At 40.6% G+C, this 13,706-nt stretch overlaps 4 protein-coding genes across 5 annotated transcripts in view; 1 reads left to right on the top strand and 3 right to left on the bottom strand.

Annotated features, from left to right (window-relative positions):
• Nucleotides 1–4,404, top strand: part of LOC108765463 (uncharacterized) — a 7,389-nt gene extending 2,985 nt beyond the window's left edge. The window contains exons 2-5 of the mRNA XM_018514199.1: nt 2,189–2,328; nt 2,600–2,749; nt 2,823–2,978; nt 3,080–4,404. Of these exons, the coding sequence (XP_018369701.1) occupies nt 2,190–2,328; nt 2,600–2,749; nt 2,823–2,978; nt 3,080–3,114 (480 nt within the window). The 5' untranslated portion in view covers nt 2,189 and the 3' untranslated portion in view covers nt 3,115–4,404. The remainder of the gene's footprint in view (nt 1–2,188; nt 2,329–2,599; nt 2,750–2,822; nt 2,979–3,079) is intronic.
• Nucleotides 4,405–7,065: 2,661 nt separating this feature from the next.
• Nucleotides 7,066–7,567, bottom strand: wrm2 (wurmchen 2 transmembrane micropeptide). Its single transcript, XM_018514205.1, has one exon. The coding sequence runs from the start codon at nt 7,541–7,543 to the stop codon at nt 7,364–7,366; it is 180 nt and encodes a 59-aa protein (XP_018369707.1). The 5' UTR covers nt 7,544–7,567; the 3' UTR covers nt 7,066–7,363.
• A 335-nt stretch (nt 7,568–7,902) lies between these two features.
• On the bottom strand, nt 7,903–8,943 carry wrm1 (wurmchen 1 transmembrane protein). 2 transcript variants are annotated; one of them, XM_018514200.1, is made up of 3 exons: nt 8,754–8,943; nt 8,246–8,471; nt 7,903–8,121 (listed from the first exon to the last, which is right to left on the bottom strand). In XM_018514200.1, exons 2-3 carry the CDS (start codon nt 8,433–8,435, stop codon nt 7,922–7,924), a joined length of 390 nt encoding a protein of 129 aa, XP_018369702.1. In that variant the 5' UTR covers nt 8,436–8,471; nt 8,754–8,943; the 3' UTR covers nt 7,903–7,921. The 2 variants fall into 2 exon arrangements, with proteins under 2 accessions (XP_018369702.1, XP_018369703.1); XM_018514201.1 differs by having other exon boundaries at nt 8,706–8,773.
• On the bottom strand, nt 8,833–12,915 carry LOC108765461 (tRNA:m(4)X modification enzyme TRM13 homolog). The gene is made up of 8 exons (XM_018514198.1): nt 12,870–12,915; nt 12,200–12,390; nt 11,913–12,103; nt 11,655–11,851; nt 10,130–10,315; nt 9,744–9,983; nt 9,203–9,668; nt 8,833–8,895 (listed from the first exon to the last, which is right to left on the bottom strand). Exons 3-7 carry the CDS (start codon nt 12,071–12,073, stop codon nt 9,232–9,234), a joined length of 1,221 nt encoding a protein of 406 aa, XP_018369700.1. The 5' UTR covers nt 12,074–12,103; nt 12,200–12,390; nt 12,870–12,915; the 3' UTR covers nt 8,833–8,895; nt 9,203–9,231.
• Nucleotides 12,916–13,706: the final 791 nt, after the last annotated feature.

Below are 13,706 nucleotides of genomic sequence, written 5' to 3' on the forward strand. Positions count from 1 at the left end.
CCGACGACGAACTTGAACAAGGCAACTTCCGCTCGCCGTCTCATTCGCGTCCGGCCGTTTCTGACGCGACGATAATTTTGTCAATTCCGTCAATCCGAGCGCGCCGCTGCACCGCGGACGATTTTCCCTACGGATTGTTCGAATATAAGTGGAGATTCGCGTGGGGAGGAGAGCCAGCCGGCCGACCGACCGACCGACCGACCGGTGGTGGCCCAAATAGATTGCTGACGAGTGCTGATTGTCTCAATGTCGGCTAATAGCCAGAATGACTGGAAAGATGCGTGCAGCAAAACGCACGGTACGAGCGAAACGCGTCGTCTCCAAGTTCTCTGGACTCTCGCACATCCGTCTCTTTTAATAGATTATACATTCTTTGATTTTTCCTAGATCCACCTCCTATGTTCTATTCCGGGACTTGCATTTTACTCTATCTGCGTATCTCGGGTCTTTGAACCATATTTGACATACGTCACAGCGCCGCCATTTCAATTCTCTCTCTCTCTCTCTCTCTCTCTCTCTCTCTCTCTCGCTCTCTTCCTGAGAATCGAGTTGGAGCTCCGGGATCTTGGAAGCTTTTGAGGTCTGTCTGTGGTCTCTTTGCAACTCGCGAGAGATCCGTCTTTGAATCTTGAATACGCTTCTCAGATTTAGAGCGGAGCAGCTGAGATTATGCCGCTGCTTATTCATGAATCCCGACATTACACAGAGAATAATCCATCATCATCTGCCGATGTAGTAACGTGCGACACTCGTCCTACTATATCGTTGATGATTAATTAGTCCCGCGGCCTTGGCGATCGCCTGGTTCATCGTCGTCGGAGGCGCATCACCTCCAATCGTGTGCGAAACGATGGCATCGATCTAAGGAGAGACCTTGAGCCAATCGTTTATGCGTTCGTATCGCCGCGCACCCTCCAATAAATCAATCTTCGGCTTCCGCACGCTGGACTGGACAAGACTGATATGCGGACCAATCTCTTTTCGCCGGATTTGCAGAGATATTAAAATGGATTTTAACGTTATTGTTAACGTTGCAGAAAAATGAGAGTGCCGATTGTTACACGGAAAACAATGTTCCGGCTGTACCAACGAGAAGAAAACAAACGAATTTTGATCATACCAATCAGAATTCTGATTGTTGTAATTGAACGTTTGGTTATCCCGACTAAATTGTTTCATAGCTTTAACTATAAGTCTAGTTTGTACTTTTCTGATTGAATCTACCAGAATTCTAATTAATGCAACGAAACTTTTTCTTTTTTTCCAGCGTATGGTTATTTTATAACTAGGTTGAAAGCTGCAACAACAAGATATCTGTTTGAATGCGTAGATTTTTAGTACGCTGCAACGTTTGAGAATTATCGTTATCAAAATCGACGAGGAGTTTCCGCGGCTATCGCGGAAGCGCAGACGAGATTGTCGAAACGAGAACGGCGCTTAACCGCCACGACCGCATACAAACTATCTACTATCTAGTGCTAAGGATTAAAATGCGAATGAGTCGCGATGACGTAAGATCGTATTTTTAGCGATCCCATTTGTAGAGCGATGCTACGATCGGGGTTAATTATCTTTTGCGGTTCTCTCGTTAAGGACCACTTGCCACTATCGCGAGAGATCGCGACGAATTGTAACGAGAACGGAGCGCATCGTCTCGAAAAGTTTAATAACCGCATCAACTGGGATTCCGCGAATTCGACGTCGACGTCGCGTCGCGGCGCTTCTTCCTTTGTGCCGGCCTGTTGGTGCCTCGTAACGTAGATCGCGAGTTATCGGCAATGACGGGCCGCTTTAATAGAGATTGACGCTGGACTGGCTTTAATTAACGTCAGCGTGAAATCCAGCATAAAAAAGTCTTCGCTTCGCCGACTGCCTCGCGAGAACGAAGCCCGAATGCACATAATAAAAATAAAATCAAAGCGCATCGCTGTGAGAAGCTTATACGTTTCTCGGTTCGGTAATTTACATCGTTGTGATTCATCGATAATTAATTTATTGATTCAACTTGAAAAGTCGTTGATATTGCGAAATTATTAAACCCACAGTCTGGATCATATTTGTGAAGAAATATTTATCGATGTCGAAACAATCCGTGTCTAGTACCGCGAATCTACTTGTGCAATAATTAACTATTAAAGTTGTAACTAAGAGTGCTTGATGAAGCGTTCTCTTTCCTTTTTTTCAACAGAATGAAGCTATGCTGGAGTTTGGCCCTCGTGGCCGTCGCCTTGTTGATGATTCTTACGAATGCGCGAGCGGAAGCTGATCTGTGGGAGGAGGATGACAAGGAGGTGCTTGTACGGACAGTACGTGGTACTAAGGAACGAAGTGAGTGCTTCTTTCTGTAATTAATCCATTACCCCCCTTTCATCGTGACGTTGTTTTATCGAACGGTCGCGAATATAGACCGTCTATATATATATGTAACATACGTATATAAACGGCGTAATTAGAAGTCGTTCCCTGTCGACCTTAAAAGTCTCCCCCAGTCTCCCTCCTTCTCTCCCCCCCCCCCCCCCTCTCTCTTTCTCTTTCTCTATTCGCTTGATCGACGTTACGTCCAATTGTTTCTATTGACGTTTCGCATTTGCTGACGCAGCATCCGGCAGCTCCTCGTCGTGCAGATACGTAAAGGGTCAATGGTCGGAATGTGACTCAAATACCAACACGCGGTCGCGCACTCTGAGCCTCAAGAAGGGCGACAAGTCCTGCGAGCAGACCAAGACTATACAGAAGAAGTGTAAGAAAGGTGAGTCCGCGATTAATGCATCGTCGCAAGAAGCGAGTTCGGGAATGCATTTTAATTCGATCGTTGATCGCAGCATGCCGATACGAGAAAGGCACGTGGAGCGGATGCGCGAATCAGATGATGACGAGAATCGATAATTTGAAAGCGAACAGCGATACATCCTGCGAGAAGACGCGACGGCTCACCAAGAGGTGTAAACCAGAGACCAACACTAAGAAATCTGCCAAAGGTAATACCTCTCGTTCGGTCGATTGATTTGTCGTGGCAGCCCGTAGGGTGGAGAAAATTTAAGCAGCAAGCGCGAGCCCTTGTTTGTTTTTCTGTTTCCAGGTGATCGATCGAACAAGAAATCGGGCAAGCAGTAATTATCCGCCACACAATCTCCAATCATTTCTTCTAATCGGGCAACGAAAGCGCACTTTCATCTCTACGATCCCCCTACTTCTTTCGATCCCTTTTCCTATCGCTAATTAATTGCGAGGCAGAGCACAAATTTGAATCGATCGTCGATCGAAACGTTTATCATATATATACTGCCTAGGAATCATTTGTATTTTGGATGCAGACGCGTACCGCGTAACTGTAAACCGTTTTCAAAGTGCGCTGCAGCCGTCGATTAATTACTGTTAATAATTACGGGATACTGCATATATACGTTTCGGTGATCACATCTGTTCTCGGCAGTAACTCGGTTATTAACCCTTCCAAGGTTTCCTTGTGCTATTACATTACTATTAATTAGTAATAATTTATATAAGGTGTATGTTGCGCGTTAAATTTTGCGGTTTAAATATTTTGACAATTTAAACTTTCGAGTAAAAACATATTAGATTGGTTATACCTAATAATAGGTCCGAGTTTGTATGGAAAATATCATGTTCGTAAGCGTATGCCTGTCTCTTTCGAAGAGACTCTTCTATCTAACCCATTGACATAATTTGCAACGAGTTCCCCTGTTAGAGGAGTTATTGATCGCATAAACGTATTCTAAAAATGGACGATGGCGAGATCTTGGAGGGTTAAGCCGCGCAATCAACCGAAGAATTGATTGGGAACCGATACGTAACATGTTCGAGATGACGAAAGCTGAACAGGGCCGATCGTCTAGCTAGACATATAGTGATGCAGTTTGTGCATTGAATTTTCGCGAATTTGACACTCGCATTTCTCGATGCGACATTTTTTCATGACTTGTGAATTCGAATATTTAAAGACCTGTAAGGATTCAGGAGTTAGCTTTCTTAGCGTATTCTTGCAAAATCTGCACCACTGGTTGTTTGATTAATGAGCGTAGCACACATCGTAGAGCTCCCTGACAAGCAGCAGCCGCCATTTCGGAGGTTCGCAAAGGATAAGATCATCCGCCAAAGTTGTTCTCTCGTCTTCCCGCAGCGATATTATATTATTATTAATATTATTAATATTATTGTTTATCACACAAGAAGCAGCAGCGACCCCCATTTGGCTTAGCTGCTGATCCACTTAAAATCATGTACAATATTTGTCATACTAAACAGCTTTCATTCGATTGTCACATAAATATACAATGTTCGGTGTTCAAAGTAACTGTGTCCTGTATCATATAACATGCGCGAGATATTCCGACAATTATTACGCCGTCGCGAAGGTTCATCAGTTTAAACAAGGATGCTCGAGCGAGAAGCATCCGTCCTGTGTGGCATCTTCAAAACGGTCACGATGAATCAAAAATTATGAAATCAAAATGAACGAACGATCAAACGATACACATCAAAATGACATTTGTCGAGAGAATTAAAATAAAATGCGAAAAAATATACTGTATTATTTAGCACAGAATGTTCGCGCGAGCCTAATGAATTTATCCGGAATCCTCCGCGCTCCTCTCGGCAGGACGTCGTCACTTCCGATGTTAATATTCGCAATTAACGTTATAATAATATTGTATCAAGTGATAACTGGCAATTATGGAAACTCGCCAATGAGCATGAAAATCAAACTGAAATAACTCGTCGTCTCGTCAAACATGCACGCTCGCGCGTGCAGGAAAGAGAGAGAAAGAGAAAAAAAGAGATAGATCACTGGATATCTTTTTGACGTTACAAAAATCAAATCCCTCCTCCCTGCATACAAGATTGTAATTCGTTTTTAAGTCTAGATGTATAACCGGAGGGCTCGTCGATGACAAGAAGTTAAGCCTGTTTGCGCGTTTGGTATTACACGCGAGTGCGAGTTGCGTCGTGCGGATCGTGTCTCGCAAGAATGCATAGGGGTAGATGAGACCCGAGGAGAGAGTATTTTTCATATACAAGCATATAATAATATTTTGAAGGTATCTCTTCCTCATCTCCATCTAGATCTCCGATACACGACGGAGGCTCGGTCCTTCAGCTCCGAAAGTCGAGAACGAACGTCGAGATTATCGGCGGATTCTTCCACGCGTCGGATTCCGAGGACCTCCAGGAGTTCATCTAAGACCCTGTGGATGCGCCGTACGCGCGTCATCGTCAAGCGCCTAGTTCTAGCTCCCGTATTACAGCATATCATCATTACGCGTGAAGCGAATTTTATCGATAAACTAGGATAGCGTTATCTCCGTTTTATGGACTCTTCGCTAATTACTGTCCTCACTGATCCCACAAATTCCTCCAACCGGTGAACTCGACTTCACCGGATACATTCGTCGTTCCCTCCACCTCGAATTGTCAAGGTCGAAGCTGTGTTCCGCACCGAGACCAGGGATAAACCACGGAAGTCGACTCGTTATGTGCAAAAGCATTCAATGTGTCTCCCATGAACGTTACATCTATTTTAAAATGCGTACTAATTGCATACGTGATCTACGGAGATCACTCGTGTTATTTTTCTCGAAAAAGCTCCTTCGGTGTCCGAAAACGATTTCGGAAAAGCGCAATCGCTACACTTTTTATGAAATACGCGAGTATCGCATGCCTCTTAGTTTTCATAGGAATCTTATGCTCTTAACGATCACAGTACAGGATTGCGGAATTTCTGAACCATCCGAATGCATCGTGCAGTTATCTCAGCAATGTAAAACAGATGTAACGAGTCTCGTGCTTGACTTCTCTGTGTGGAGCTCGCAGAAAGCTCTCCATGTTTTAATCGCATTGTAACATAGCATGATAGAAAGATACATCAGTAAACCTAGAGACTAATTTTTCAAATCCTTCGATAAAACTACAGGATGTTCCGAGGAGAATGCGTACGTCGATAGCAAATGTCCGTGCTCCTTTGGAGAAACTTCGAAGCGGATTTCTCTCTGATTACGTAAATTTTTAACAAGTCGTGAATTAAATTCTGCAAATCGGCACCTGCGCTCCGATACTGTTTAGAATGATTATAATTTCCGCCTTTGATTATATAGTTCCGCTCTGGAAAATCCCTCTCGATAGTTCTTCCAGGACAGCTTTTTGCTATCTGCGTGCACTGCACCCTACGGAATATATATAAATCATAGATATTCTAGATATTATAATAAGAGAATCGTTCAAAACTTTATTCGTTAGAATTAAAATAATTAGAGACATACAAATCACCCTTCTAATTACGGACCGTTGAGTTTAATGATCGTCGATCTTGTTGATGGTTTAATCTTGTTAGTGCAACTATAGAAATTGTAATAGACTGCTTTGACCATTTCCATTGGTATGACAGATCGCTAAAAATTTTCTACGTATTTCGTTAAGATTAAACAAATTCGATTGTACATTTTCCAAAGATGTCAATTTGTTATACGAATCGATAACTGCTTCGCAACGATTTAGATAAATAATTGTTAAATGTTATTTGTATAAATCGCTGATCGCGCGGTTGTTTCATTATGGACAGTTTCGTCAGATCGTATAGCTTAGGATAGCTCCTGAATTTTGGATGTACTGTAGCTCGATGAAATCGATGATTTTCTTTACGAACTACTATAAAAATTGTATAATGCATCTACTTACTTACTGAAATAATTGTGTAACCATTACACATGTAACAAAAATCCAATGTTGTCAATAAAAGTAAAATATTATATATACAAGAGTGATGTGATCCATTCAAATTGCGTCGATTGGGGTTTGTATAATTTCGTAAAAAGATCTTTGAGGTAGAGTTTTTCATGATATGTATTTTATTCGTAAAATGAATTCAATATAAAAATTACAAAAGGGCTCAATTATCGATATTATATTTAAAAAATTATTCGAACAATGTATATTTAATAATATCAAAGAGACATCTGGACGGACATAAAAAATTCTTTTTCAACGACGTCTCTTGCTATAATTTATACATATATATTTCCATTTCATAAAAATTCCTTAGGAATTGCACTAATTTTCGAAAAAGACACGTACGAGTCTATATTAATAAAAAATATATTAGTACAAATACGTAGTAAATGGACGGATATAATTATTTAACTTACATGACTAATATTGTGTATACGCAATATTGTGTCTATATATGAAATGTGTGTCACAGAGAAAAAGCAGTTATAAATAGTTTGAAAGTTATTTACGTTCAATTTACGTTTACAGCAAAAGTACTAATCGGCAATTTCATTTATACATTTTTTAAATGAAAGAGCTGTGCGATACGAGTATATTTTCGAGACGGTGATATCTGTTTTCACGCCATGGAGAGAGATAGTTTTCTGGAATACGCTTTGCCTTCCCATTCTTGATCAGATGGCAATGGCTCGTGTCGTAATTTGCAGAGACGTGCGCCATACTTCAGCATCACGATTATAATGCAAACTACGAAGAGAGTCAGGCAGGCCGTGGCAGGCCAGAAAACGTGCAAGCCCATGATAAGATATTTTTATACTGTCTGAGATCACAGTCTATCTGCAACTAGTGTCGTGTACAGTTATTGAAATAACTTGCGAAGCAAGTGGCTGTGGTGTCTCAATTTTTTAATTATATTGATTTTATAAAAAAATAAAAATTATTCTTTTAATATATGTAAAAGCAGGTCAATACATCTATGAAAACAATGTTGGTGGTGAAAGTTTCAGTGTATAGTAGCTAAGGCACAGGCTTTACAATGCAATTAACTGGGTGCAAAGGGCTAATTAGACTCTATTAGATTCAATTAAACTCTTTGACTTTGAACGTATTCTTAAGCGTAGGTGTTACTACTACTGTTTTCCAACACTGTTTTCTCCAGTTGGTGCTGCCAGCTACTTTAGATCTCACTCTCGCGTTTTTGCATCTCCATGTACTCCTGAGGCTGTGGCGTGGTACCCTGAGACTCCGGATCGTGATACTGAATAATCTCGTGCCTCACTTGAGGATACTTGATGAGACCAGGTTCTAACTCGCTAAGATCAAGAGGTGGTGTTTTATGCGGCAATACAGTCCATAGAGGCTGGATCCACCTATTGCCTAAATCCCAACAGGATAATATGCTATTAAAAAATAAGAGAAAAACTATATCAGTCGCGCGCGCCCGTAAAAAGAAGCTATGTGACGTGTACTTTTACGTACAGACTGAAAAAATCTAACTCACCGGAGTTGCGATCTTGCCAATATTCACGGTGTCGCGAACACCAACAGAACACGATGTTCAAGACAAATAGAAATACGCCTAGGACGGTGCAAAGAGCGATTGTGACATAGAATGCAGTGAAGTCGCCGTACAAGTGCTCCTTAAAATACGGATTCTTCAAGTATTCGTCGCGGTCGTCTAGAATAGACATGTCACAACGTTAACGGCCACGTTACTCGCTTATTTTCTGAAAAAAAAGGAAAGAGGGAAGTTCTATGAGTGCAATAAGAATGTCGCAAGCTATCAGGCGTGGCTTGGCGCGACGTGCTACATAGGATGTGTACACACAACTTTGTGTACACCGATTGATGAATCGCGTAACTATCGTTATCGGTAATCTTTACTACAGCACGCAAGTACGCGCAGGCAGGTAAAAATAGATACTGATTTAGGTCAAAAGCAGGTGTGTATACGTGCTTACGTATAAATTCCACGGGTCACGCGCGTCCTATTCACGGCTTAGGCATACCTCAATGGCGGTTCTTTTTTTTCTCCTCTCTTCGTGCCCTCGATACCAATTCCACTTGGCGGTAAAGCGCTACCCTGGAAGTTGGGCGATAAGAAAAGGAGCAGGTGGTTGGACCAACTCCACACTCCACATCGAACGTACGCTGGAATGTTTGAACGGTGTTAGATCACTCGTATTGGGCGGGGCATTTTGTTCAGTGGGGGATTATTTGTGACTTGCGTACTACTTCAACCCGTCATTCAATTACGCGTGTCGGTAAGTTAGAGGTTGATAAATTAAAAAATTAACTATACCGACTGAGGTGGTAAGTAAAAAAGCGGAAATCAACGGACGGTAATAGTCGATCTTACTGTTATCAATGTGCCATGTTGACACATTGATTGAAATATAAATTTATGTAAATAAGTAATTTATTATAAAAAATGAGAATAATTTTTAAGATAACGTACAAGGTGACAGTAAATTCAACATATTCCAGTTACGACGAACGTTCTCGAGTAGCCACGATGCACATATTTTCTAACGAGACATCAGTGGAAATATAGTAAAGCAGCTCAGCTTGAAATCCAACGCTCTTCAAAAAGGCCAAACGACCCCAATTCAGCAATGTTTTAGCTTTGCGCCCGATAACTTCACGTTCGTCTGATTTCGAGGAAATTCTGCTAGCGGTGTCTGATGTTGCATCACTTGGTGAGTTAACGTCGCTCTTTAAACGACAGCCACAAGTCGCCCAACTGACTATGCTGCATAGAATAGGAAACTCGTCCGCGGTAAAGTCACATTGTTGCAAGTACTTCCTGCCCACGTACGACGAGTACTCGCACTTATGATGGCAACAAAACGCGACGATTAGACCGCGCACGTCGACCTTGGGTTCGTTGTTCATCGACTTTACTAAACAACGTATTGCCAAGTCTGAAATATCATATATCGTCGATTATAATATAAAACAAAAATGAAACATTGTCAACAGTGACAAAATGAGTGTACCAGTGGCTGTTCCGCAGAGATGCTTTGCTATGCCGACCTTGTATTTGATCGGCTGGATCTCCGAGATTTGATTCAGCTGCAGATCAGCAATGTCGGCGCGTATCCTTTTCACTGCGAGGCGGCTTTCCTCTCTCTTAAGCTTATTGTCGCTTTTGTGCCGATGACTAGAACGGTCGACTAGTAAGATGCAAGAGTTTGACTTATCCTTTATAATCTGCCCCAACCAATATGTTAACTGAGCTGTTTAAAGTACGACTTCATTTAGTACATTGTATAGGGTGACTTATTTAAAACAATAACGAATTGTTCGACAGATAGATACGAATTTGTTCGTTAAAATAAAAAAATTAAGAGAATCAGCAAATGCCGTTATAATTGAAATGTACCTTTTCCAGCTCCAAATTCGATGAAACAAGTGTCGTCTTGCACAAGACCAGCTTGCTCCAGATGCCCCAGCAGAGATGCATTTTGGAGCAAGTGCTTTCTAACTTTACTGCCGCTGGTTTCATCGTTTAATTTTTCTTTGAGCACGTTGTGCCTTAGAATCGTTTGGGAAAAATCTGGTAGCTCATCTAAACGGGACACAACATATATAAGACATGAAAAAGAAATTAATTTTTTAATCAAATTAAATTATACTTCACAGGGTTGTGTCATATATTTTAAAATTACGTTTACATGAAATATTTACATATTTACATTAAGTTCACATGAATTTTCTTTATATAAGTAATACAGGGTTGGATAGTAACTAGTTGAAACGTTAAAAGTTAAAAAAAAAGTTAAAAAGTTAATAACTTTTAACTGAACTTAGTTAATTTTAAATACATTAATTTTTAACTTATAATTTAGTTACTTTTAAACTTTAATTTATTAACTTTTTTTAAATTGAAAATTTTTCTATCTTTCTTAATGCTAATAGTTTTTTTCTATAAAGTCTTAAACGTTAGAGAATTAATTTAGAAAAAGTTCAATAATTTTATGATGAGAGACTCTATAATAAGAGTCACATCATATGGTAGCCAGTTTTTATTGACTCGCTAGATTTTGTCAATTCCCGTTTATATTTGAATCACACTAATTTTAGGTATCACAAACGTTTTATTTCAGTAAAATAAATATGAAATGAACCTTAGATAAAGAATTGTTGTAGAACAGAGTTGCACAGCGACCCATTTTCTAAATTTTTACGTTTATTTTTTGTAATAAATATCTAGTTGATGTAGTTGTAAACATGCATGAACAGCTGTTTCAGAAGTTAAAGAAAGTTAGATAAAGGTTAAAGAAAGAGAAATAATGCAAACATATACCCTTCTCTCGCAAGATTTTGACAAAAACACCTTATGGTGTGACTCTTATTATATAATATATAAGTAACTTACACGTGGATATAAAATTAAATTTGCCTAATCTATATTTGTAAGGGTTATTTAAAGTAATCTCATTTTAAGAAAAATTCGGACATTCTGATCTCAAAAAATAAATTTTTTCAAAATTAACTTTTTTTTAAACTTAAGTTAATTTAATCTTAACTTAACTTTTATCAAGTTAATTCGTTATTCCTTCAATTTTCAAATTAATTTTATTAACTTTAACTTAATTTAGTTTAAAAAAAACATTAACGTACCTAATCCTGAAGTAATATAAGAAATGTAAATTATTATTGAAAAAATTAAGTTTTGCGACTATTAATATATCTGACTCTAATATTGACAAATGAAAATATATAAATGAGATGAAAGTTTTTGGCAATAACAAAGAACATAAATTGTCCTTTGTCATAAATTATTTATATAGAAGATATATAATACAGTGTACATAGGTTACTTTGTACATACATGTAGATGTAGATTACTACATTTTACGTGTAAACACAACCCTGAGGCCTGAATGCAGATGATTTAATCATACCGTAGGCAGCATGAATCTTCCTTATCATCATTCTTATGACGGATTCGTCGAGCTGCGACAGTGGCACACGCGGCGGCGCCGCGATAGTCTCATCATCCAGGTTTGTTCCTTCAACCACGAATGCTGGTTGCGCGTCCAGCCTTCGCTTGATGTTGCACACGCCCAAGTGCTTCGTCAGCTTGGATCTGTAGCATGTACTGGAAGGAGACAAATGTCATGATACCACGCTAGAATACACCGAATTTAATGAATACTTGCTGTGTGGGATCCAGCGGACATGGTACTCTCTCATTCCCAGTGTCGGAGCCAGCAATGTCCTGTTGATGCTCACCACAGTACTGATGACCTTTCCGCACTGTCATGCGGCAGAATCGCTTCTTGCGCTCAACAAAGTGCATGCAGTGATTGCTGTTCATCATATTCTCACAAAAAAATTCTTAGATATTTTTCTACTTAGGAGAAGAGATTTTGTTACGTTATATTCCACTGGGATAGTGGATTTACGCCTTCAACTTTTCCGTGAGATTATATGAGCCTTGTTTCACCTTGTTTAATAATCTGCCCATCTTCTTCATTATATATTGTTGGAATATTTCTCCACCTTTGTACTTTGATCAGATCAATATATTCTCCCAAAACTCCGCTTGGAAGAAGTCGTCGCAGGTTAGGATTATCAGCCTAGCGAGAAGGGACGTATAATTCGATAACTATACTTATTCGCTGCTAGATGACGCCTCTGTTCAATTTTTCCGCAAATAAATCAGGATTAGTTTCGCCAGCGTTCCTAACGAGGACGTTGCAAGCACGATTAAGCAACTCGCGTCTCGGATTCGTGGATTTCAATCGCAAGCCCACGATAATCGAATGCCGTGTGTGTGTGTGTGTAATCTCACTCAGAGTAACGAAAAAATAAAATAAATAACGATTATTGTAATCGCGAGATTGCTTTGAGACTCCGTCTTGAATGCAAAATAAAAAATTGAAAAACTGATTCTCTCAAGCGTGGATCGAGTCGAGGCTGCAAATTTAGCCATGCCAAATCTTATAGATCTTCTCTCCTCGGGGTGGCGGGGTTCATCGGTTTTCCTTTACAAATTTTTCCCCGAATCCTCTCGAACAATATTTTCGAATTACTCTGGTATATTTATCGTTCACCGCCGGAGAGACTGGGAGAGACCCGCGAGAGCGCGGGTAATTCGCTAATGTAGAGCTTACCCCGATACCAACCCATCTCAAAGTTCACCTTTTGCCTCCCCTCATCTTTCTGCCTCCAGCCCGTCCGACCCCTCGCTCGTCCTTCGTAATTCCCTTTTCTCGTAGCTCGTTCTCTCTATCCCCCCACAACTTTTCCCCGGTCGGCCTCTCTGGCTGCCTCCGCGCTCGCGGCGTTATCTATCCTCTTGAAGCGAGCTATTACCCGATTGTTTCTTAAATAAAATATCATCGGAGTCCCGTCGCCAACCACTCACAATAATAATTGCCTCGCCAGTGTGTCAACCGATCCACCCTCGCGCGCGCAACCCCTCATCTGTCTCACCGCCACGCCGGATCCTTCCCCCCCCCTCTCTCTCTCTCTCATTCTCCCCTACTATCCTCTTTCTTTTTATTTTTTCCACCCCACCGTCCGTCACGCGGATGTGCCTGTACCTGAGGAGGAAATTTGACGCTCTTGTACAACTCGCGTAATGTCATCATGTAATGACGTGATATCGCGCGTCGCTCGCTCATTAACGCGTTTAACCGACGGGACGCACGTCAGTGTATAAATCTATTCTTTAAACCTGTTGCTTTTGCAAATAGTTCATTATCGGCGATTCCGCGATGTAGATGCTTCGAAAGAATCTCAGAACCATGACGTTAACGGTGAAATTATTCTTATTCGTTTCCTAATTACCGACGGGGCGGCGGAATTCGGATTTTGAAAAAAACTTTACATCGGATTAAAGGTTAGATGTTATACCCGAAATACTCACAGGTCTCACGCTCGAAACACGTACACCCGTATTTCACAGCCGCAAGCGCTAACGATCCCCTTTTTGTCTCCCCGGCAAT

This window comes from Trachymyrmex cornetzi, unplaced genomic scaffold (genome assembly GCF_001594075.2).
Source record: "Trachymyrmex cornetzi isolate Tcor2-1 unplaced genomic scaffold, Tcor1.1 scaffold490, whole genome shotgun sequence".
NCBI lineage: Eukaryota > Metazoa > Arthropoda > Insecta > Hymenoptera > Formicidae > Trachymyrmex > Trachymyrmex cornetzi.